The 26,969-nt window shown below is 38.4% G+C and overlaps 2 protein-coding genes across 3 annotated transcripts in view; both read left to right on the top strand.

Moving 5' to 3' along the window:
• LOC147796766 (sucrase-isomaltase, intestinal-like) overlaps window positions 1-10,752 on the top strand; it is a 29,701-nt gene extending 18,949 nt beyond the window's left edge. Inside the window, exons 21-23 of the mRNA XM_087145791.1 lie at window positions 9,014-9,075; window positions 9,537-9,698; window positions 10,069-10,752. Coding sequence (XP_087001917.1) covers window positions 9,014-9,075; window positions 9,537-9,698; window positions 10,069-10,134 — 290 coding nt within the window. The 3' untranslated portion in view covers window positions 10,135-10,752. The remainder of the gene's footprint in view (window positions 1-9,013; window positions 9,076-9,536; window positions 9,699-10,068) is intronic.
• Window positions 10,753-11,845: 1,093 nt separating this feature from the next.
• Window positions 11,846-26,969, top strand: part of tbc1d24 (TBC1 domain family member 24) — a 28,738-nt gene continuing 13,614 nt past the window's right edge. The window contains exons 1-5 of one of the 2 annotated variants that reach the window (XM_087145794.1): window positions 11,846-11,963; window positions 14,721-15,064; window positions 22,223-22,533; window positions 24,388-24,459; window positions 25,765-25,858. In XM_087145794.1, coding sequence (XP_087001920.1) covers window positions 14,782-15,064; window positions 22,223-22,533; window positions 24,388-24,459; window positions 25,765-25,858 — 760 coding nt within the window. In that variant the 5' untranslated portion in view covers window positions 11,846-11,963; window positions 14,721-14,781. Of the gene's footprint in view, window positions 11,964-14,720; window positions 15,065-22,222; window positions 22,534-24,357; window positions 24,460-25,764; window positions 25,859-26,969 lie in introns of both variants that reach the window. The other variant, XM_087145793.1, reaches the window with a different exon arrangement.

Genomic DNA, 26,969 nt, shown 5'->3' with positions numbered 1-26,969 from the left:
TGAATTTCTATGTCAACTGACTCATGGAGTGAGGATAGGCCCACTAGATAGCTAAATAGGGTGGACCAACCAGCCGCGTAACAGTAAACATTAATCAATAGATAAATGGTGCACGGGTAAAACTGGAAATACCACCTTAGTACTCATTGCTTATAACTTATACATCCAATATAATCAAGCAATCCAGCCAAGGATTTAAACTATACTCAAATGCATAGCAACGATCCGGAATGAAAGAATTCAGCAAATTCCTTTAACATAGCGTCATGTAGCCTACGTGCTGCTCTTATGGTGGCTAAGCCTGGGTCTATCACGTATCGGCAGTTAGATTGCACGCTAATAACGGATCTTGATAGATGCTTTAATTATTAGAGTGACGCCCTATGTTGTAATTTATTTCAAATTTTGTTTAGTTTGGAATAACATTTTCAGCTTAATTCTTCCTTTGAGATAGTACACAATAATGCAGGATTATGATTTCAATGCTAAGAATACTTTATGAAGTGACTGATGCAATTTTGCATTCCACAAGGCGGAGCAAAGTGGTCTGAAACCTCTAACGATGACTTCATGTTGAATAACTGTGGGATTAATTTTGTGGGAAGAGGGTAGGGTTTTCATTAGGTGGTAAAGCTATGGGGTGAAACAGATAACGGTGACAAAATCCTATGCATACAAGCACGCACCGAAAACAATGGCGACAGTGTCCATGCTACTTTGACCAGTTGACAGAATGTCGCTGATTGGTCGCTAAAAAGTTCTGTTACAACAAATCTCTCCATGGTTTGGTCGAAACTGGCATAGGGAGTAACCTCTTCCCCTTTATGCGCGTAGCTGCTCTCTTTTGGAAGCCAAGGTGGAAATGAATTATTTACTGGTCCCCGTTCCAATCGTGCATCCACCTAGAGCAGAAGCACCCCCTCATTTGTTAAAAAGAGCCATGTTGGTGGGGAGTTTCAATTTATTGGTTGCGATGCGACGGTAACACATGCATTTCATGGTCATTCGTGAGCCAGCGTGCAGACCCCACCAAAGGAGCCTCCGTTGCGAGGAGAATCGCATCATGTCTTGCTCCAGCTTGGAACTGTAAGTACAGAGGACGAGGTCGAGAAGGAATATTGTGTGGTGCGTGCGATTCACGTAGCAAGCTGCAAAAAAGGTAAGAATGTTGCGTTTTTCTGCCGATTTATTGTAAATTTTTTTTAAAAATGGTGTAAGCGTAATAGACCTTATTCCCCAGGAAGACATTTTTATCAGATTCCCCGAATCTATCGCAGTCAATGTGATCTGTCAAATGGGGGGAGGGGCTGCTTCGCCTACGAGTTCGATATTTCCTCTTCTGCTATGGTCCTCGCATATTACTTCCGCCATTTTGCGAAACAGATTCGCGTCCGAAGCACCACCCACTGGTAGTACCGTGCAAGGCTGGTTCCTGCCCCTACACTATTTTCCTGTTTCTTACTGGAATTTAGATAAAAGGGATGGGGTGGGAGCCAGTCTAGTTAAATATAGTTGTATTGAATGGCACCGTACCGTAGAACGAATAATTTAATGATGCGTGATCAACGATCCACTAGGCAGCTGACAGGGTAAATTAAGTTTTTATGATGCCGGATGATCACTTCAGCGGTTTACAAATACCCGTCAAATTCACTTCGTGTAACTATTTCACGAATGATAAAATTCCAAGGATATCTAACCTCATCCCGAGTAAAGCCGGAAATTCACAATTATCTAACTCATGAACCTAAATATGAACCTCTTGCAAAAGACTACATTAATATTTTTTTCCAAAACTCCTCTGAGTTTTAACTGTGTTATATGAAGTGATTAAAATCTAATAGTCTGTAAAAAAAAAAAAAAAAAATCTGCTCGTCGCTGAACAATTGAAACATGGTGTGTCGTGCATCGTCCGGGCACACGCGGATTATTTTATGAACCCACGTGTATTAAAGAAGACAAGAGTCAAATTTGTACAAAACTGATTTCATATCGAACGAAATCCCTGACGCTATGCTCCAAAAAAGCTAATGTCTTCCAGTTTGTTTGACAAAGAAACGCCCCAACAAACAAAGAATAAAACAAACGAAACAAACCAAAGAAACTTATTAACTAATCGTGACGGGTGCAGGATCAAAGGAGTTGGTGAATGAAGAAAGGAATAAGTTAAGGAGATAGAAGAACCGAGGGCGCGTATGAACAATAGGCAGATTGAAGGAAAAACATGCGGTACGACTAAGAATTCCTAATTTCCTGCTACTTCTTTCTTTCTATCAAAGCACATCCTTATTGTCTTCAGCCCTTGTCAAATTCTTTGCAACTAAATGCTACTGTTTCTCAACGTTACTGAATGAATTCTTCAATTAATTAACACCCAACCTGTCTTTTTTTCATGGCTAAAGAACTTTCGTCATTTTTCTCTTTTGAGTGAAAGCGATCTTGAGGACCGATCTTGGACAGAGTTACTTTTATTAATAAGATAAGAGCTCTTCCCCTCTTTCCTGTCCACTTCTCCTTCTCATTATCTGTTTCTTGTCACTCACCCATCAAGGATGATTCAATATAAAATCGCAAGTTCAGACGTTTTCTCACTCGTCGACATCGAGCCAAACTGAAACCAGCCATGAACCGACTGCTGCTTGCTTGCGCATTACTGGCGGTTGTCATTGCCTCGGTAAAGGCCGACTGCTCTCCAGGCTATACGCAGCGTATAACTGTGGACAAGTTGTGGAGCACGTCACACGAATCGTGGTTGTTCGCCGACCACTTCTGTACAGTTGAGGGTGCCAGGCTGGCCAACATCAGGAACGATGCGGACAGTATTTGGATCAACGACTTTTTCTTAAAGAACAAACGCTACCTCTGTGGAAGCTGTACTGGATTGGGTAAGTTACAAAATATCCTGAATTTTGTTTATTGATATCAAGTTATCGTAGACTCATTTTCATCACGTTTTGCAATGGCAGCTTCCCGTGATAAACTTGATTTTTTTCAATGGTTCCTTTCACTCTTCGGTCACTTCTTAAAGATAAAATTTAACTAAAAGCAAACATATTATTATAGTAATACAATATACCATAGTTTCGTATAGTTTGTGATAGATGGTGAAAACGTATTTCGCCACTCTCAAACAAACAAAACCAGAGCATTTCTTTACGTAACCGTTATGATGAGTATACCTGAACATTTCTTTACCTTGTTATGATATGCCGTCGAATGCCCATCATGTACATGCATTGGCATTCCACAGCATACGCATCATGACGACGTATAAAGCACATTAGTGGCATGCATCATCTCTACTAAAGCAGTAACCGGAGATAAGTGCGCCCCTTTTTAATTCTATGGTTCTCACTTCCCACCGATCATAATTTTGGCTCCCAACGAAGAAAACGAACCCACATTTTATTCTGCCGACCACATCTGCAACATGAAACAATCCGGCCGATTAACGCCTCAAGAGTTTGCAACGCGTTGGCCAATCACAATGCGCGGAATCTGTAGATCCAATGTGCGTTTGGTAAGCTTAAGGATCAACAGATTTCGTGCGTTGTGATTGGCTAACGCGTTTTAAACTCTTGGAGGCGCACTAAAGAAGAAGGACGCTCCAGTTTTGCGGAAGATAAAATGCCAGTGTCTATTACTAAATTTCAGATCGGCATTGGCATTTTTCAGGAAAAAAACGAGTAGCAGACACGAATGAAGCAGGGCAGTCAACGACAATTGGAATAATGAGTTTCCAACCTCCTAAGGTCCTCTATTAAGCGCTTTGTTTTTTTCAAGGACTGTATTAGAAGATTCTTAAGGATGCAATTGGGAAATTAGTTTAAATAGAAAAAAGTAAGTGTCCAAAATCTCAAATCCATCCACCTTGCCGATACGTATAACTATATGTTTGCACAAACTTCTTGCATACTGTGGATACAACTGTACAAAATCAATTCATTATGACATATTTTTAAAAGCAGAATAACAAATTTACCTGGAAAACAGGAAATGGAGAGGAACTAAATAAGTCTTTCCTCGTCTCCAGGCAGCATTCGAATAACGCTGACGAGGGTCCCGTTTACGTCACCTATTCTGATTGGCCGATGGATTGTAATCATAAAAGAAGAAATTTAAATACAAAATGGGTAACTTGTGCGAAATTACAAAATGATGGGGGTCTTTTTTCAGTCCCGTGACACATACGTTGATCAAAGATTTTTCGAAACAAATAGTGTCTGTGCTTATAAGAAGTAATAGGGAATGATTCTACTGATTGGACTATGGTCTTCCTCACTTAAACCGAGCTGGTGAACCTTTGAACAGTAAGTGTTCCTGTAAGCTTTAAGTGGCTAGCGATAGGCTTGTACAATTCACATATTTAAAAATCATGAATATAAACTTTAACTCACACGAATGAAAGAAGTCGAAAAGACATAAGAACCATAGAATTAAAAAGGAAAATCTGATGTGAAATCATACCAAGCACAAACGAAGACGCGAATATTCAATTTCCTGTACCTCAGTACAAAAAGTTATAAGGATGCGTATTACCAGCAAAACATTGCGGCGACAATCCTATAGGGTACAAAAGCCTTGTGGTTGTGACACAGTGGTGCGTAGCAAGCGCTCGCTGCTGTCTGGCTATGGAGGGGCATGGCGGAAAGTGCTATTTAGCCAGGTAGGCCTATAAAAGCTTGGGCAGTTCAAACTCCTCAGGAGCAGTTCTAGGGGGGGGGCTAAATCCCTCTCCCTCCCAAACATTCGTCTAGTCTCCCTTAATAGAAGATTTGAAAATGCTGGATTCACAATTCTGCATTAAATATTTTAAATTAGATGATTGGTCTGTAATGATTTTGCAGGGTCATTATGCAGAGTATACATTAAATTCCTTTGTTTCTCCTAAATTGAAAGAGCAAAAGAAAAAATGAAAAGGTAGCGTCACGCACAATGGTTCTAGCATCCCCCATTGCCCTTGAACCGTGCCAGGTCCTTCTGTCTCCTTCCTCCATGCACACATCAGTCTATGTTAATACCTACTTTGTCTCATATCTCCGATACAGAGGCAACGATATTGTCAGGGAGGGGGTGTGGACATGGGTGGAAGATGGCAGCCTAATGACCTATTCCAACAGGGCAAACAACCAGCCAGCAAATTCCCATAATGAGGACGTGTTGGAGGTATACAGATCGCAAGTGGAATGACAATAACTTAATGACTCTGCCCCAGTGTTTCATCTGTGAGAAGAAACCATTACGGCAAGAATGCCTTTAAGACGATAAATGTTTCTCACTTAAATTCAGTAGTACTAATTTAATAATTGAAATAAATTTGGTCAATTTCCTACACGTGGGCTAAAAGTGGGAAAATACGCACTGCGTATTTCAAAGGTATCTGGCAGTGTTTCGTAGATTAATGGCCATGTCTGAAAACGAACCAAATCTGCAAAAACGAAATGGTGCTAAGGCTTCTAGAACAAATTTCACATGAAGTTAAATAATCAAATTTTCCTAATTTCTAAAAAGGCATTCCTTCCTTTTTCTGAGACAATACCGTAATGTCTCATGTGGTACTGGGAGAGTAATGGATAAAGGTAAGGGATAAAGTTGAGAAAGGAGACTGGGCATTTCCCGTATTTTTCCGTACGAGTAAAAGCCAAAAGTAACAAAACAAAATTTAAAGGGACCATGTACAACAATTATTTTTCTACAAGTACAATTCTTAAAATTGCACCTTTGTGTTTCAATTGAACTTAATTTCAGTTTTTGTTTAGCCATTTCAACCTGTAGTTTGGAGTTTTTCGTATTTGTGCTTCGCATAATTATTCGTGAGCCAAATTGCGGTGTAATCCCAGACATCAAATTGTATTGATTTGAAATATTTAAAGAAATATATATATATATACACAGAAATATTTTCAGACTGCACATTTGGGGTTTAAAATTTCAATTTGAAAACAGGTAAACTGAACGGTGTCTTACTTGATTTACATCACAGCCCTCACTTGTCCAGAAAAGCTTGGAAAAGGTTTAGTGTTTCAAAAAGAATTTCAAACGTTTTCACATATGGAAAAAGAGTACAAAGATACACAAAAGTGTATCTAAAATAAGATTATGGCATGGATCCTTATGAAGGCAGTGTCACGACGTATAAAGGAATTGAGCATTGCATGTGACACGTCAAAATGATGTTGTTAGTTGCCCTTGTTGGAGCATGATGGTGTGTGTTACATCCTCTCGCTTTGACATTATTTAGTTGATGATCGAATCTAGAAATAAACGGTGTACCAAGATGGCAGTGCCAGTTTTATCTGGCATACTTATCTGTCTGTTTTCCCTTGTTTTACTTGCCCTGTCTCCCCTGCTTTCATTCTGCCAAACGGTTTCTGTTCTGCTTGACTGGATCTTTCTTTCATCGTTTGTACCTCACGTTACTGTCTGAAATCCATAACATGTGCAGCTAGTATTTACACATCAAATGGTCATTTCGTAATATCATCAGGACAATGGGCAATCTTAATTTTCAAGAAGAAAACTAATCGATACCGACCATTCATAAAATGCAAGTGAAGCTGTTTTAACACGAGCCACATCAAACTAGCGTGGACGACAACAGTGTCACGCTTGACACGTTGTCACCAACTGAAGAAAAGATTACATGAAGAGCTTAGTATATTGATTTGTTGACCAACAATATTGTGTGCCTACTCCCCACGAGAACTCGGTAGGTATGAGCATTAACGGATGGCACAGGAAGGGGTCCTGTGGCGAAGTGACAAACGGTAAACACAAGCACAGAACTCAAAGAAAATAGAAAAAGAAAACGCACTGCTGCACTTTGTCTTACCAACCCTCAATTTGACCTCCAAACATTAGTGCTGGTTTCAAGTTATTTTTCGTGTGCAGACATTGGAAACGACGATGAGAGCACATGAGTTATAGCAAACCACTTTTGAATTACATACAAAGCAGTATCGTCAAAAATCAACCCAATGCCACTCAGTTGTTGATTTGGTAGTTACAATTGCATTTAAAATAGGTTTTCACCGGTCTAATGCAACAATTACCATTCTATTTGTTGTTCAGTTTATTCATTGTCTTATTCTGTGGAATGTGCCATTAAAGGGATATTTAAATTAAAAAGAAGTTGCATCAGATTTGCTGGAATATTCATTCAGTTCGATATAATGGGCTTTTATGTGTGAAAAACAAACACTCATTTTCAACAAGCACTCATTTTCAAAAAGGAGTCAAAGTCCACGTGCTCGTTTGAATTCGCAAAGGCAAGTGTTGGGTGTGTGTCGCACAGTTTGTGTCTGATAATAAGGAAAATGTCCTTGAATTTGAAATCCTTAGGCCTAAAAATACCTACATAATATACAATATATGAACGGATTTAAAAGCAGGTACTTCATTGCAGTCGGGAAATTAAAAGTTCATCTCTCAATGCTAGGATAGCGCGTAAGGTGAGACTTTGCATTGGGGAACAGCCTGTTATGTAAGTAACCGTAGAGTGATTAGTGTGCCGATTCCAACGGAAAAAATACTCCAAAAGTCTCTACTACGCGGAAAAGTAGCAAGGACCAAACCCAATTTGAATAGGCATTGGGTACATGGCAGGTTCGCGTCATGACAGGTTCGCGTCGTGACAGGGTCGATTGAACATTTTCTCCTTAACTGGTTTGTAGGGAAAACTTGCCGATATTTTAAAAACTCCCCTGTTTGAAATGATGCTTTGCCCGTCGTCATAAAACTGCATGTCGTCTGTCGTCAGTCTCCTGAAGACATCAAATCTCACACAATGACAATGTCTTTTCTTTGGACGGTACGTCAAAGCCATACGTTCTTGGTTTGTCGTGTTAGATTTGACTGATTTTAAATACTGATAATTCCTCCCAAGTACCTTTATTTTATGATTCAAGATTTTAAGTTGTACGTAAGCTGGTGATTCCAGGTGAGGGGTCGAAATTAAATTGATCGTTTGTCAATTTCCAATTCTGTTTTACTTTATTTTAAGTGCATTGTTATACCAGTTCGTGTAAGAACGCAACATAAACGCTTGAATTATTATTTATAAATACCTAAGACAGTAGCCCTATTCAAAAAGGTGCAATTAGACAGTGTATTAACATTAATGCCCGTTGAGAAGTGATAATGTCTGCTACGTAAATCACACGCTGGCACCGGGATACGAGATTCTGATTGGTCAAGAGTAAGTTTGTGTGCACGTGACTCGCCATGCGCGCGCCATGTTTATTAGAGGATTATTTTGGACATCTTGCACAAGGACTATACCATAAAATGGACGGGAATTTTCTGGAAAATGAAAGTAAAATTCTGGAACAAAACCGATGGAAATCCATTATACATTGACTTCTTTTGACTCTCTGGCTAAACAGGTATTTATTAATCGGAGTAAATAATGTGCTTTACTGCAACGATTAAGACCGGCTCAGGAGAGTGAACGCTTAGATTAGTCGCTTCCTTTCTCATGAACCGTAAGACTGGCCAAGTACCTATTCCCTTAGTATTATTAACATCAACGGGTTAGTCCTGAATGTTGCATGGACTGATTTTCTTTGCTGCTTTTTCAGCTGCATGTAAAAGCACTTATTTTTAATAAAACTATTTGAGAAAAAGACTCGGTAGTTAATACGCCACTGAGCAAAGTTATGTTTATAATGTTAAGGATGTCTTGATGGGTCACCAGAAGAAATTTAAACCTCCAACTGTCGCGAAAAGGCCATAGAATCCACTTTTACATTTTATAATCTGCTCATAACTAAAGGGGTGCTTGCTAAATATCCATATAGAGCCTGTCCTGTAAGGACTCCTCACAAATGAAAAGATTGATACCAAAAATCCCCTTGGCTTATTCGTCACCCCGGTACCTCCGGCAGTGGCTACGCAACTATACAAGCAGAGCCCCTTTAAACACGTGTGCACCTCTCTGATGCCCCAAAGTTTCACCTAATTGCATACACGTGCCAAGGTAAATTTTAAAAACTTTTGTTTTATTATTTTGCAGACACTGTCAGTCGAGAGAAATTCATTTTGACCGAATTTGGTGTCGTGACTGAGAATGGATTGGTAACTATGACATTTACTTCAAATCACATAGGCCAACTTTGTGGCAGAGGCTGATTCAGAATTCACAAAAGAGGGGTGGTGTGCCCGGTATTTGTGACAAGGGACTCCAATAAGTGAACCCAAACACGTGAGAGGGCATACAAGTTGTCATCTCCAGTGTCTGCTATTTTATTTGAGCTTTCTAGGTCATTATTTATGCAATCTAATTATTGCGTGGTTGAAAAGAAACAGACTTTTTGTTGGTACGTCTTGTCTCGGTGTTTTACGTAAGCTGTGTAAATATTTTATTGTATTTTTCTATTGCTTTCATCCGACTGTAAAACAAAGAATTGGAACAGTTTAATAATGAAATTTTTTCACTTGACGACTTGAAGGTAGCCTTAGTCCACATCTGATTAAAATAAAAGGTCAGATTGTGTATGGTTGAACGCCAAAATGAGCAGTGACCCGTTATCTTTCAGGGTACTCTTGCGATTGACAATATAGTCAACAAGTACACTGATCCATACTCGCTAGCATTTGAGACCATCCAGATAATGGGGCTGAATACAGTCCCTACGAAGGCCACCTACAACGGGACCCCAATTCCAGCCGGAGACTTCAACTTCAGTTCAGCCACTAAGGTAATTACACAATGATCATTCTGGCACGCCCTTCCACCGCCCCTCCACCCCTTGGTGCATATCATATAGAATTCAGAAGAGAAAATAAGGTCCCGGTGTAGTCTGAAATTTGGTCCCAATTGCCCTGTTGACCCCTATTAAATCATTTCCTACCAGTTGGGCACGCGTTGAAATTTTGAGATCCTCAAAAATTTCACAAGCAGTATACCTGTCCTCAAAATTTGCGAAAATTGTCCCATCCACCATCAAAGATGGATATTTCGCTGAGGTGGAATTTGTATGCTATAACATAAACGCATGATAATCTGCAGTTCTTGAGGAAGTGCCCAAACAAGTACTTTGATTTTTTTTTTTATTTCTGCATAAAAAGGTGCTTACATTGACTGGACTGAAACTGTCGATCTCAGAGAGCCACGTCGTCGTCTGGGAACCGTAGCTCGCTTATCGTCTCAGGGATCATTATTCGGATCACAGAGCATAATCAAAGTAGTCTGAAGTCATTCAACAAAATCGCCCTTTGGTTGGTTTTCCGATTTTTCCTCAATTTCGTCTACTTCCCTACTAAACATTAGAGAGGATTGTTTATTTAGTATTTAGAAATACATGGTCGGAATACGTGTATTCCAATAGCTGCCTTGGATTTTTAAGACTTTTTGAATTATTGTTTTACTGACGGTCAGCCATAAAAGCTTAGCAGCCACTTGTATGAAAAATACAACTACGGCGTGAAAAGACCAGATAGACCCCATGGTAGTAAGGGTGAGATCTGAAGGGAAAACCTCTTTTAACGGAAGTCAAAACTCACCGGATGCTCTGCTCAAACGTAAATTAATATGCTTTAACTGCTTGGTTTGGGAAACCAATTAACCATTCTCAAAATTATGTATGTAAATTATATATTAATTATGTATGTATTAATTATGCTCGAGCCCGTCCTGTTTGCATTGTACACAAGAATCCCGATATCTCAAGCGGGCTAAAATTCGTTTTCGTTAAATTTTATTTGACAAAATTGTACGGAACAATGAGCAAATAAAATAGTAATTGCATTGCCCTCCTTTGTCGTGCATGTGCCTAGTTGTTGGAAATGTGTTTTTCTCTGATAAACATATCAAAATAAAAAGTAAAGTCGTGAATTCCATTACAAAATGAAGTGGTATTCACATATTTTTTCCTAGAGTAGGATCACCATTTATTTTGGACCACCATTTATGTTTCTTTCTTTGTACAGAGCATTTGTGAGTTTTAGAGTGATGTTTGCACACAAAAACATTATCTGAAGTGTAGAAATGGACAGCAGTGCAAAAACGGCTGATAGAAATTGTGAAAGGGGGTGTGATTAATGTACTTCGACGTTGAGAAATTCCACAGAGTGATGTTTACCGGCCGTCCAGACTTTCGAAAAAATTGACAAATCCCATTTTATGGAAGATGGGTTCGGAAAGTTTGGTCGTTTCGAATTAATCGGAAAAGGTCCACTGCAGTTGGTCCCCTTGCAGTGGCGGCCAAGTATCTAGGAACTTATAACCGGTTGGTCTTGATTGTAAGCTGTACTAGAAATAAACAAAAACAGACACTAAATCCAAACGTCATCCGGGCTAGATGCACTGCTGTTTACGGCATTATTATTTCTATCGCTGTGAATTTGCCAACTAGCACTTGAATTGTTGCACAACTGATGAGGCCTTTTTAACTGTCTCTTTCCAGTTATGATAATTATTAAGTGATGTATCTCGTAACCTTGCCGTTTTGTGGGACTTTTTCGAGACAATTTTTGTTTGCGAGAGAACATACATTTCATTTAATCTTCTGAATAGATTAAAATAATTTGTCCCTAATTTTTTCCTGATTTCCTGTATCTGACCAACTACTTGCCAGGGTTGTTGGGGCGGCCTGCCATGGGTATTCTGGTCTTATCAAATCTCTTAATTTTTTCAGCAAAAATTATTGCAACTACAAGAACTTCCAGTTTTTCACTTTTGGGGGGAATAAGTAACCAGTTGCCTTTAGATGCTGAGCAACATTCCTCCATGATCTCACCATCCACTGTAATCCTCTATGGCGACCTCTATTGAGTGCTCACTGTTGCTCTGGTAAAATTAGGGTCTGGTACCCAGGTAAGTTCAAAACACTTTGAGATGTACTATGTACTGGGACCCGCCTATTATTTTTACTAGTATATGTACATGTAATGAGTAGCAATGTCTTTTAATTTGGCATTCAGTGTGGGGCGAACAAGACCTGAACACGTTCTGTTTCTCTTTCGTGAGTACATTATGTATATTACTTTTGTGTCTAGAAAGAATATTTCACCCTGTCAGCTTTTTAAAATCATATGTCATCATGGCAGAAATGCTGAAATTGGCATGAATATGGCCGTTTGTCTGTTTGTCATTGTAGTACGGGCATGACGGGTAGGCATAGCACAGTACCCCTCAGAACTGTGAGGTCCACGAACTCGTGGGAGCGCGGCGGCCAATCGGACGCGGACCCCACAGTTCTGGGGGTTCTACTTGTATTTCATTTCATTTATTCACTTATTTTCCACATAATTGGTTATACATACAGACAGATTAAGGCTACATAAATGTGGACGGAGTCCCTTAAAAGCAAAGCTTGTCGGGAAGGGAACTCCGAGTACATACAAGTAGTTGAACATACGAATTGAATCACATATCACAATAATACACAACAGATTAACAATGGACTACACAAAATGACATAAAATTAGGACTAGTAACCCTGTGAAATAAAAGAGATTAATTAAAACATTGGACTAATTTGTATTCAAGTAACCATCTAATAGCTTGGCCTTATATTTACGTTTGAATAGGGAAGGATTATGAATATTTCGTAATGAGTCATCCAGGGTATTCCATAGCTTTGGACCCTCATGCTTGACTGTTTTTTGTGTCAATGTGGTACGAGCAAAGGACTGATAAAACTGGTTGCACTGTCTAGTACTGTGATTGTGGACATCTTTGGTTTTATAAACATGGAACAGATCTTTTTAGGTAATTTATTAGTATACTTTAATTGCTGCATGAGGGTCCCAAGTTGAAGTAAGTAAATGTCATTGACTTTAAGAGTCTTATGCATATAAAAAAGGGGATTGCTATGTTCCAAATAATGGCCAGAATTGATAATTCTCAGGGCCCTTTTTTGTAATTTAGTCAATCTGTTCATTAATCCAACACCACAGTTTCCCCAAGCTAATATCCCATATGTTAGATACGGTAAAATTAAGGTATTATACAATTTAAGTAATATGTCCTGGGGAAAAAGAGACCTAAGTTTTCCAATGACGCCAATATTTCTAGAAATAGTACTACTTATATCATGAATTTGTTTTTTCCATGATAGTTTCTCGTCAACATACAGACCTAAAAATTTAACACAATCAGATTTAATAATTTCAATATCGTCAATAAGAACAGAGGGTAGTTCAGGATACTGGTCTTTAGTAAACAATATGTAGTTTGTCTTTTTGATATTAAGTGACAATCTATTGGCTTTAAACCAGCTCGAAATTTTGGTCATTTCACGATTAACTGTTTCATAAAGTTCATTGATATCCGAGTGACTATAAAAAAGGTTACTATCATCTGCAAACAAAATGAAAGTAAATAGATCAGAGCATTTATCAAAGTCATTTATATAAATAGAAAATAAGAGTGGTCCCAAAATAGATCCCTGTGGTACTCCATGTGATAATGTATGATGTATGATGTATGATGTAGTTGTGTTGGCCCACATGTTTTCAGTAGGCTTAGACGCACAATGTACATGTAGCTACTGGTACATGTACAGGTAGCCCTTCTGAGCAGCCTAGTACTTAGTAAAAGTAGTAGGCGTAGGCCTACTCCTCTTTTTTCGAATTTTTGTATTCAATCAATTATGACCGATCTAATACAAAATTTAAAAAAGAGTAAGGCCTAGGCCTACCATTATAAATGCGCCACTCTGTCATGTCAGTTGAGCTAAGGCCTAGCAGGCCCCAGGCCTACATACCCCTAATACTAGACTAGTAGGCCTAGTACAAGTACATGTAGTACATGTACATGTACATTCATGTACCGGTACCTACTTACTGATAGGCCTACTATTTACTAGTACAGGCCTAGGCTGACAGAGAAATATTTCAAACCTCGTTAGAATATAGGGCCTGCTGAGGACTACAATCAAATCAACATTTATTTCCATATTGACATCATTTATAAAGAAGTTATACATGTATGTGTGTTTTAATTAGGGCCTATAGCCTAAAGCCAAATAAAAAAAAGTGTCCCCCTCTTCCAAATTTTCCAAGTAGGAAGGGAGTATTTTTTTATGGATTGAGTGCGGCTTGCCTGGTGGAAGAAGACGTAAGGCATGTTAGAAAGCGCAGATGACCATACAACCTTTCAAGCTGGCAAACTGACTCTTGGAATATTTAGTAGATCTGCCAGAGAAACCTAAAAACAATATTCAACACACACAATTTCAATTCAATTTTTTTTACATTTGAAAATAAAATTTAAATAAGGTGTAAAAGATTTTAAAGAAGAAATTATCTACTTTTGGAAAATTCCACCACATTTTCTTTTCTGGTTTTAATGGACACATTTTTTATGGATTAAAAATATATACATAAAAGAAATACTCCTGACATGCCTGACGTCACTGCATTTTGATTTTGAGGCTACATTTACATGTACACATGTACCTTCATCAAGCCCTGTATGGACTTGCTTGTTCCAACTTTGACACGTACATGTACGTGTACTGTACAAGAAAGCACATTGCAGGTTATCATCAACTGGAGAGCAGTCCAACGTGCCATTGCAAACTTCACAATTAGAGATTGGACAGCGTGGTATTCACGGCCAGTGAACCCCCCAACCAATCGTTAAGTCGCACACTGTTAATTACTGATTCAACTCAGCCATGTCAGCCTTAGGTTCAGATTGTATCCTAGCAAAAAGTTCGAGGGAGTTAATTAGGGTTAATGAATTCGGCATTCTCTCTATCTTTCATCCACAGAGTATAACAGGTGACTCCTTTGTTTGGAGACTTTCATTCAAGGAAGCATACATGTACCAGTATGTCTGCCCGAGCCTCAACTGTTCTCATGCCATGGGTGGATCTTGCCCCAAAAGAAACAAATGACATGGTTGGTCCCCTGGAAAATGGTTCCACACCGAGTTCACCCTTGCCAAAGGACCCAATCCGACTGAAGAAACTCGTGCGCAAGGGCCAGTGGCCGGTGAACCACATTGTGCGGAAAGAGTTGTGGCATCACATCTGCATGCAGAATGTTGTGGCTGCTGGTAGTGTGTACAAAGAAACAGCAAAAGTGTTATTTGGAGAGGAAAATAGCAGTTCAGGTACGGCTTTGTATGTACATATGTACTCAGACCCTAAGTGTAGGATGTAAAAAATGTGTACATCAAACTGTGTGATCAAAATAATGAAACTACATGATACAGTATATGAAGTGACAGACGGTTCATTCATAAATTTGGGGTCCAAAGTGTGACATTTTTCCATGCCTGTTACCTCTGACATGTATACCATCTGACATGTTTGGCCAGGGATGTATCACTGAAATTGACTTTAAACTATTTTTATTTGTTTGGCAGGTAATTTGCAGTACTTATTCAGTCTTTGACATTAAACAATGAGTTCTAAACATTAAAAAAATCATACGTCAGATGTAACAGGGACGGGGAAAAATTGAATTGCAAATTTATACATGTAGAATGATCCAGACAGCGTTCCTTAATACCATTCAGGTACATGATGGTAACAGTGATACTAAAGGGACAAAAGATTTCCTCAGCTTCTTAACCACTTGCTGCCGGGGACTTTGGTTTCGGGCACTGTGTGTTTATACGTGTGGCTGGGGTCTCTGAAATCGGACAAAGGGAACTGGACCATGTAACAAAAGACCGTACTTGGAACAAAAAAACCAGGCTGCTGGGCATTACCGACATTTTTTCATCCTCAATAGTGGAGATAATCCAGCCTTGTTTTAATATAATATACCACAGTTTGGGGCATTTAGTGCAGGCGGATTACCAACGGGAACAAAATCTCTCCACCACTGCAGCGATGAGCCACACAGCACCGCTGCACGCTAATCTGGCCCCTATTGAAAAGAGGTCAGCAGTGCCAGGTTCCTGAACAAGAGAAAGTTACATAACACCACACAATCTGTGTCTTTTTACAAGGCTGCAGGCCTGGCTGAAATACTCGGGCATCAGTAGATTTTGTCTGTCAGACTAGGGTGGCCACCAGACAGTAATTTGTATGAGTGTAAACGTCCATTAATTGAAATTATGAGTTTTTGAAGAATTCTGAAAACTGAACATCTTGAAACGTCCTGACTATGTGCACTAAATTTTTCAAACCACCCGGCAGCAAGTGGTTAACTTCTTGATTTTTTTGTTGTTCCGTAGTCCGAAGGCTGAAAAACAATCGGTACCCTAAAATAAAATATATATGTGAATGTTAACCCAAAGACTACCGGTACATGTATAGGTTAATGCGTGTACATGTACTGTACTGGTACAATGTACGTACATGTACTACAAGAATTACATGTACTGCAACAAGTCATCTCTTGCCACTGTATGAAATGTTTCCAGCAGCTTTCCTCATCACTAGATTATCACCCATACGTGTGCGGTATGTGTACAGTATCATATGATGTGTTTTGAAACTTGGTTGTTTAAAGTGATCTACCGGTCCAAGTATAGGCCAGCAGAAACAAATCCTGGATTTACTTGAGGCACATTTCTCAGTCTTTGTGGATTGATATCAAGTTAATATACTGACCCCTGCTGACTGTAGGGAGGATACCTGTTTTTGAAAAATGTGCTCTTTCTCAAGGTACGTGTAACAGATTAAGATGCTTATTAAAATTAAAAAGCTTAATTGATTAAATCAGGTCAACTTTACTTTTTTAAAGTGTTTGCATTGCGGTGTGTGCATGACTGCATTCCACTGTGCATGGTAAATTTTAATAACACCAACAATAAACATGTACCGGTACATTGTACAGGCACAAGTTTGGTCTGTAAAATTGTCATTGGTGCCAAAGTGCAATGTGAGACATAAACAGAAATCCTGCTCATCTACATACATGTACATGGTGCAAAAATTACTCATACTACATGTATCTGACTATCGTGATATTGAGCAAAGTGTGCTGGACAATTCAGAGGCTTACAAGCATTCTTCCCTCTCCCATCCAGTACATGTACAATGAACATGTACATGTATTCCAGCAGCCTCATGTATTTCATGAAATGTGGCATAACTTTGAACCGTGCATAAATTTGCCTTGTGCCACAAATTTATGCTGTAGCTACGCAATACTTATGTTCAGTTTCACAATTTTAAGTTACATATACATGTAGACTTGAAGCTGTGTCACATTTCAATAATATTAAATTTCTTGGACAAGGACGATAACAGCTTTTACGGTACGATGGCAGTTACTTTCCAATGTCACAACAGTCATCAAACAGTTGTTGAATCACCTCCACCGCCATTTCGAAAAAGTTTTCGCCTTTTCCTCGAAACCGGGAAGAAAATCTAGCAGTTCTCTTGCAGCCAACAAGTTTTTCATTACCTTCTACAACAAAATTTTATGTTTTTCATATAAGCCTTGTTAAGTTTGAATGACGAGGCTAGTCAAACAGTGCGTAAGTTTCATGAAATCACTGTTAATTTATTGCACAACATACACAATAAATTGTGTTATAAGTGATGTTAACCCATTACGTAAACTTTCGAGAAATTGTCTGCTGGTGTGGTACATTGTACATGTACATGTTAGGCGTAATCAACCAATCTGCATGGTCATCTCATTGTTCTGCACCATTGTTCAATCCTTACTTCCATGTTTGAAAAATCTACAGCCGTGCATTAGAATGAACCGGTGATTGGAAATGAGTGGAATTATTGAAAAATCATGCAATAAGATTGAGAGATTGTGCAAAGATCGAACCATCACGCAGAACAACTGATTGCATTCCAAGTTTCACTTTCTTCTTCACACATACATGTACATTGCACATTTGCAGAAAACTTTGGATTTTTCTAATATTACCTGTAAATATACATACAATGGATAGCTTTCACTTTCCCAACAGTCACGTGCGATTTGTCACACTGTTGATTTACTTTATTTAAAGCCTCAGTAATATGTTTGGATTAAATGCACTCACTTTCCTGCCAGTACTAGAACATGTATGAACTTGATGCTGGTCTCCTGTCTTTAATGAGTTATTGTGTCAACCACAACAGGAAGTTATCAAACCAGAATAGGAAACAAGTTTGATTCATCGGCCCAAGAGTGGACACAAATGTTGGTTCAAGGTGACAGGTTGTTGACAAAATTGTATTACTACATGTATTTTGTTACATGTATGTGTAGCGACAGTAAAATGTTAGAGAACTTTATGTACATGTGTAGTTAAACAAGTGGCACTGGCCAATTTCACCATTCAGTACTCAGAAAAGTTTAGGGGACAAAATTGAGCCCTGTGTGGACTAGGTTTCTACATGTACTTGTACATGTGCATAACATCCTACATGTACATGTACATGGTTTTTACGTTCAGGTACTAGTATGTACATGTAGATGTTCATACATGTACCAGTGTGTTATTACTTGCACCCTAAAGAGTCATAAAAATTGAATAACTTGTCATATAAAAGTTAGAAATAAACATGTACATGTACACCTGTCATGCCTGTATGGGTGTACATGTACCTGTGTATGTACAGTACTGTACCAGTATTTTGAAAATCCATTATACAAACACTACCAGTAATTAATTGCCCAGTAGGGTCCATTAAATTCCAACAGCAGGTTTTTTGCTAGGTTTTTGCTTGTACATGTACTTGTACTTGTACTTGTATGGTACATGTATGGTACCATATGGTACCTAAGGAACTTGTTGAATATTTAGTACGGTACCGGTACATGGGGCAAAGGCCAGGGTGATGGTGTTGGATTTGTGTGAGTTGGGACACACAGGGGTCATATGTGCAAAGCTTAATTATACATGGTTCAATTTTATTTACGCCACGCTTCGCAAAAGATCACAGCTTTTCCTTCACCACAATTTGCAGATGACACCATCCAGGTACATGTACAGTGTACCTGTGGTTGTCAACTTGTAATTTAAGCCTTTTGCAAGTTAAATTTGAATAACATCTGGTACACTGATGAGTTCTGTAAATTCACGCGAACATAACAATTTGAATTTTCCGCACTAAAGACTCTGTTGCTATACATGTACTGATACCTTAAGCTTTTCCTTAGTTACACTTATAGGAGACGCCTTGCAACAATACACTGTTTTCAATGGACAAGAAGGGCACAAAGGAACCAATCCATTCCAGAGATGGTGGTCACTATGCAAAAGCTTACCCTGAATCATGAGGTACTGTATACCGGGTACATGTAGATTGTACCTGTAGCAACAATGTCTTTAGTCTGGGGAATTCAAATTACATGTACATGTATGTGAAATCAAGATAACGCAGTGTACTGGTACATATACATGTGGATATGTGCACTTACCAGATTTTATTCCAATTTTCTCACAAAAGGTTTATTGGTCCACATTTTATGGAATTATATGTACACATAAATTATTACATGTACATCTACCAGTACAGTACAACGCGCGTACATGCACATGTACATGTACATTAGTGGTACCATAGCAGTACCCTACATTGGATGCTGAGGTACATGTACATTGTATGTACACCTGTACATGGTTGAAAAATAGGTAGAATATGAGAGATCAAGAAAACTCTAAGCTTGCAGGGCTTGTATGCACTATTATACCATACCAGTACATGTTACTGGTATTGTTGACTTTGTCAGAAGAACATCCCCCCTACCACTGTACCAGTACATGTGTACACACAATTTGCCTGCAACTGGGGACCCCCTATTGTTCCTCTTTTGTTTGTATTTAAACTTTTTAGAAGACCACCCATATGTTTTGTACACAGTTGTGAATCGGGGACCTAGTTAATGTTTAGGGTCCCTAGTTGAATGCACAAACAAACTCATGTACAAAATGAGAATTAAAGTGTACATGTACATATGAACCAGAACATGTACATGTAATTGTCAACATCCATCCACATAAAACCACCACTGGTGGTACATGCATCATACATGTACTGGCATACTATATGAACTGGTAATTTATACATGTGTACATGTGTACGGTATGGGTACCAGTACTTTTCATGGATGAACCTGTGTGAAACTTGGCATTTGCAACATATGACCAATTTTTCTTGCTGGCCGTTATTTTATTTGGTGGAAAAACTCAATTTTAAAATCTGCCAGACAAGCAAGGGGATGTGTACATGTACATGTACAACAACCAAGTTTTTAGCGAGATTCATGTACAATAATTTATCCCAATTATTGTCTTATTAAACTTAATCTCAATCCTGTTCTGCAAGAGTGCACATCAATTGCTGCTTGTACAGAACCAAACATTGGTTGTACCCTTAACCCATGGCTAGGCAAATTACTGTACGTATTTTTATGTACATGTACATGTAGTGTATGGTATAAGTGCCTGTTGACCCTTGATTCCCAAGATGGGAGTGGATAGTCACAGCGCTACATAATTCATTTCATTTCCTGCCTGTATTGCAAGTAAATTACCTGTGCATTGTACTGTATCTCCCAGACTGGTGAGCCAATTTGATCCAACAGGCAATTAATCCAGACTTGATTGAATTATTGAAAGGGAGATGAGTACATGTAGTCATGGTAGTCGTACATGTTGGCGCTACTGCCGAGTATTACAACATTTTAGTTTGCATATCATCCCTTAGGTTCACTACTACATGCATGTATTAGGGCTGTGTCGAATAACAGAATATTCGAATGATTATCGAATATTTGAGCATTATTTTCTGACTTTGAATAGTCAAATGCAACATTCATGAAAGGGAGGGGAACATTTTTGTTTGTTTTGAATGAGAAAAATTGCACTATGGAGGCATGTTCCAAGCTGATTCAAATGAAAAGTGACAGAAATCTTACAACGATTCAAAAAGTAAATTATTCATTGAATAAGTTACATGTAAAAAGAATAGAAATTTTCAACAGAGCAAGAAGTATTGCGCATCTCTGAAATCTTGCTAAATCGTGGCTAAAGATACTCCTACAGTAGATATATGAGAAGCTATCACATATTGATTGTATATTGATCAATTGTGTGCATTATTGCAACTGATTTTGTATCAACAATCTGCCGGTTGGTACGGCCGAATATTTGGATATATTCAATTGAATTGAATGTTGAGTATTCGAATAGTGAATTATTCAAATTGATTTAGCTCTATTACATATGTACCCAGTATCTAGATCTACGTGTTTGATACATGTATAGGCACTGTATGCTACATGTAGGTTGATGTAAAGCATAACTTCATAAGTCTGTGATTTTAAAGGTTTTCATGGCCATTTTCCGTAAAATCTTGTTTGGCTTAACACAGCGTCCATTTAATTTCGTTTTTAAAAAAGAATGAGCACATGCCCATTCTGAAATCAAAAGCAGACATTCCTCATTTAGCATTCTTTCTGGAAATACGTTCATTCAACTTCCAAAGGTTGTTTTCTCAAAGGGCTCAGAAAGAGCAGGCATCTAAATAGTCGTTTCACTTATGGGAATTCAAACTTGTTTCAGTCATAAGCGCCCTCTGGATCTTACATAAAGTCAAATTTTCCTGGCAAGAAATAAGGTTTAACAGTGGATCTTCAGACAGCTTTTTTGTCAAAGTGACTGAGGAGCCTCCAGTGCTAGGAATATTGGGCCCTCTCTCTTGGTCCAGCTTGGAGCCCATGCTCGTAATTTGAGCACTCATCGGAACACAAAATAGATTTATTTTAAACAAAAAAGAAAACTATGCTCAGGTAAAAGATCCTGTATGCATCAATGAGTTTTAGTTGAACTGCACCTGTTGGAAGAAGACGGCAGAGATTACACAGAAGAATGGTGATAACGGTACATGTAGAACTACATGTACCAGTACTGTAGTACACGTACATGTATACCGGTAATGTACATGTACATGTAATTTTGAATGACCATAAATGAAGTGCAGTGTCAGAAACGAAACTGAACGGTGAAGCTACATGTACATGTACAATGTATCTCATAGGGTTTTTCAACATCTCCAGGAAACCTCCTTTTAAAGTTATTCTAATTTGTGCACTTCATGTAATTGGTAACATTCAGGATAAGTACACATGTACATGTACATGTCCCGCATTTCCCACATTTTAGCCTGATATGTACCCGGTATGGGGCCTTTGGTAAGGTGGCACTCATTGAAGCCTGAATTCATCATTTTGAATTAAGGGATGCATTCTTGATGGTCCGTTTGGGTGTACCAGTGTAATGCTTGTTGTTTGTAAATTAATTACTGATTTGAGGCTGTGATTACATGTAGTTCTGGATTTTCCCCTCTTCCATTTACCCCAGATGAAAATGCTAACCTAGATAATCAGACCTTTGGAAATGAAGACCACCTGACCACCTACAAGCTAGCTGGGGCTGGCTGTGATCAGCTAACCCGCCTACTGTGCGTCCTAGCCCACACTCGACCAGACATCAACTATTGCCCTCTCCTGCATCCAGTAGCGGCCCTCTTGCTGCACTACATGGATGCTGAGCGGGCATTTGACTGTTTGTCAGCCCTGCTTGGGAGCCGTCGCTACAAGTACCTGGACCAGAGCTGGGTTGAATACGAAGCCTTTCGAGGGAGTTTCACCAAGCTGGCCAAAAAGTTTGCTGTAAGAGAGCTCTGCATGTTTGTTATTATGTTAACCATGTACATGTACGGGCACGTGTTCATGCACATGTAGCAAGAGAGAAACTTGGAATTCTCAGACTTTTTCTACACATTAATACTAATTGTTGTATAGTACATGTACATGTACCGGCACTGTCAATGTACAGCAGGGTTGATCAAATCATGATTTTTTTTTTAATTAAAAAATCAGATTTTTTTTATTTACATCAGATTTTTTGATTTAAATCAGATTTTTTTGATTGAAATAGAATTTTTAATAAGCTAAATAACAATTGGGCCTAACTATCATGACCATTTGCTTGAAACATCCCAAATTCACTGTCAATCCTTTTAATTGCAACTACTGGTACCATTCACATGTACAACACTCACTACATGTATACTTTATTTACATCCACAGACAAACATGTATATCAGATGTGAACTGTTTCTATGCTATCGCTGATGTGGCTATTCTGACCATAGACAAAATGGTTTTATCAATGGCCTGCAAAGCGGGGGCATTTGATGTGGCTACTCTGACCATAGACAAAATGGTTTTATCAATGGCCTGTAAAGCGGGGGCATTTGCATACATGTAGAATGTTATATAACAGCTAATGACGGTTGTTAATGTGCAAAAAAAATTAATGGTACACAGGCAAGAGATTAATTCTGTGCAGGTATACATACTATAGGAACATCACTTCAAATTGACCATAGGCTATAACTAGTACATATGTAAATTGCTTCAGAATATGTAGGCCCCTAATGTGTATTGCACATAAAATGATCCCTTTTAACTTAATGAGTGTTTTCTTTGAAGTTCCTTCAGTGACTAACTGGTTTTTTTTCCTTTGAAAAAATCAAGAAATAATATAGTGATTTTTATTTTTGATTTTTTTTCAGTGATTTAAATCAAACAATACATGTATGTACAGTGTATGAAACTCAAAACTTAAAAAAAAAAAGAAAGAAAAATGGGTTTTACTGTTTTTTTCACTGCTGGTAATATTTGATCTAAGTAAAGTGTACGTGCTTGTCCTAGAGCATTGTGTCACAGCAGTACTTCTATAATTCCTTCCAATGCTGGTTGTCAAATTATACTCCAAAGCATGCCTAATGTTATCAGCACATGTTCACTCATGGGGAGAAGGAGACAAGGGAGGCCAGACATCAGAGCAGGTGGTATTGGACAATGGATGGAGCTCCTTAGGGCTGTACATGCACTGTGAGCTAATGCTCAAGAAAAAGGGCTCATTTAAAAGGCACTCATGGGGTAGACTGCACTTTGAACATCTAGTTTTGACCATGGGTACTGTATATACGGTACTAGTACATTAAAGATGAACATCTCCGTCCATGTTGGCACACACATGTACGGGACGTACGTAGCTTTAGTTTACATGTACATGTAGCATGCACTTAACATACGTACAGTATGTACTTGTACATCAGGTTTTCAAAAATTTATTTTCGTAATTGATTTGCAATTTTGCACTTAATTTTGCATGATAATTTGTACATGTACAGTTGGTGTCAAGCGGTAACGTATAGTACAAGTGCAGACATGTATGTAACCACGTAAGAAAACCTCACATGTACATCCGAACAGTAAAGGTTCAATATTCATGCACTTGTACAGTACATGTGTGACCGCACTTGATGAATGATTTTAATTTGGTTTTTACACATATACTGTAGGCATGTCACTGTCTCAGTGTCTGCACATTGCACAGTGTTTTAATATCCTCACTTGCATGAGTTTTATGTTGATTTGCACTTGTTTGGTTTGGTTTGTTTCCCCTTTGTTTTGCTGTCGCAGAATTCGGCCCATTCTTTGATTGTTAAACAGGGTATGGATCCTGGACTTGTCTTCAAGGATTGGATCTGGTGGATTCTGGAGGACCTTCCGTTTACACACCTGGTTAGTTGATTGACTGTATCATAGGCTAGGCAGTCTCTATGTGAATCTTTCAAAATAAATGTCATATCTCAAGAAGACACCGTTTCTGTCTAAGTCAACTCTGGTTTCTCAGACCAAATGGTAAAAGTCTAAGTTAAGTTCATTAATGAAGTGTTTTCGAGAATTGCTTGAAAGGAGTCTTCAAAGTAAAGTGGGACCATTTGTCTTCATCTACATTTTTGCCATTTGTAGTCTTGTGTACAGGAACTTTGATAACAACCAACCTACAGTTTGACCTAATGCAGTTTTAGCTCTGCCAGTAGTGTATCGTATATTCCAACAAAATGCACAGCAAGTCTCGAAAGTCCATTTATAATTGTGCTATTTGAATGTGATTATCACTCAGCATGTGTGATTTTCGATGCCACCGCATGTCCAGTGTACACTGAAATGTCCTGACAATGACCCACTTACATCTATTCATAGAATCACCAAATTACAAGTCAGAATGCATGATCATATTATGCCTAGGAATTTCCAAAACTTGTGAATTGAGTGAATTGGTACCTTTTGTGAAATGTGGAAATGACCTTCTTTGTCTTTTTTTTTTTTCAAAATGACACCACGTTAGATCATGGAGGAATAAAACACATTCCTCCATGGTTAGATGGACTAACTTCATAGAAAAATAATTTTTCTGTCTTTGAATCCAGTACAGTAGTGAAAAGAATTTTGTCAGTTGGTTTTTGGATACCTGTACAAATGTAGAGCGCAAATTGTGGACTCTCGTTTCAAACCTTTGGTTTTGTAACTCATATCCAAACTTAGCTCCAGATAATGTTATGAGTAGTTGACTATTAAAATGAATCACCATGATGATGATTACTTCAACTTCTGCTGTACAGTATTCATAACTTAATTATTAAAGAGCATTTTAAGTTGGCATGGTCAGTACTGTAAATGGACTAAATTCACTGTAGCAGTTTAGAAACATTACCTTGCTCTGCATGTACATGTGGACATACCAGTAAACATACATGTACATGTATGTGCATATATGCTCTACAGTTTATTGAACTCTAGTACAAAACAGCAACTGATGATTTAGAATCAGTGTGAGAAATGAATGCCAAGATATGTGAACAAATGGGTAAAGAATCCCCCCTACCCATCCCACAAAATAGAAGCTACATGTAACAAGTAGAAAAAGCAAGTTTGTCTCTTTTGTTGTAGCCTACGTGTAAATTTAGTGTAATACGCTCTACATGTAGTTTGGTGATGACTTTCCAAGACACAGTAGATGGTCCATTTTTGTTTGTGTTTCAGGTCCGTGTCATGGATGCCTATCTCATGGAAGGCTTGAAGATTTTTTATCGTGTGTCTCTGGCAATCCTCCAACTCTTCAATAAGAAAAGGAAAGGTGAGCAGATACTTGTAGCTTTAGGACAAAAGATGTCAAAAGAACCCATATACTGTACATGTACTTTACTGAGATGTAATGACATCTGACTCATCATGATTGAAAAAAAAGTGATCATTTTGTCATGTTTGTGCCGTTGGAACATGCACATGATATGTATATAAAAGTAGACACCGATTAAAACTGTCAGGCATATGTTTACATGCATACAGGTATCTATACATTATGACAAAGTAAAACGCAGAGTCCCCCCCCCAGTTTCCAGAATTCAAAGCAGATATTTCTTTCATTTTCTTTCAGTTTAGTGTCTTGGTTGAGTAGGAAAGGGATGAACCTACAGGTAGTTGGCATCCAAATTTCTGGCTTGTACATGGAATGTGCAAGTACGTTCATGTACATGTACTTCCTGTCCCCAAGGGGACAATCACTGTTACTAAAATCTAAAAATTCACCTTGATGCAAAACTGAAATTAAGATTGAAATATATTGTGATGAGGGCCCTTCAATTTTTTGCATGTGACATTTAAAATACACACATGTAATTTTACATTACATGTGGACATGTACAGTGTACAAATACTTACCAACTTGGTTCATACACTTGACCTACAATGTACGTACATGTATTGCACCGAGAATTTGATTGGACAAAGAAGTCTTTTCAAAAATATTAGGTGTAACTCTTCTGGGTTTGGTTTCCATTGAACTCTAATTATATCTACATGTACATGTACGTCCCAGGCATTTTGTCCCAGAGATCTTGAATGCTCAACTATCAAATGCGTGAACACTGTACTAAATGTATGTGTGGATGCATTGAGTCAGGATAAAATTTGTGTGGTTAAAAATATAAAACATGATGTACACTGCACAATATTCATGTACATGTACTTGTACAAGTGTAGTCAGCCTGTGTACATTTATGTACGAGTATATTCTGTTTCAGTGCAGAGCTTCATATGCATGGTGGGCTGCTACATGTACTGTACATGTAGTTGGCTGCCATGCGTATTTGCTGCATACAGGGTAGCGATACAAAGATCCTCTGGGTTTTGTGCTCATTCAGATGAAAGTCTGTGGAGCATATTCTATCATTTGATGATTAGTTGGT

Source organism: Acanthaster planci, linkage group LG14, assembly GCF_054643075.1.
Source record: "Acanthaster planci isolate LZ-2023a linkage group LG14, COTS_SCS, whole genome shotgun sequence".
Classification (NCBI taxonomy): Eukaryota; Metazoa; Echinodermata; class Asteroidea; order Valvatida; family Acanthasteridae; genus Acanthaster; species Acanthaster planci.
Note: the sequence above shows the minus strand (reverse complement) of the source record. Positions and strands in the feature narration are given on the sequence as shown.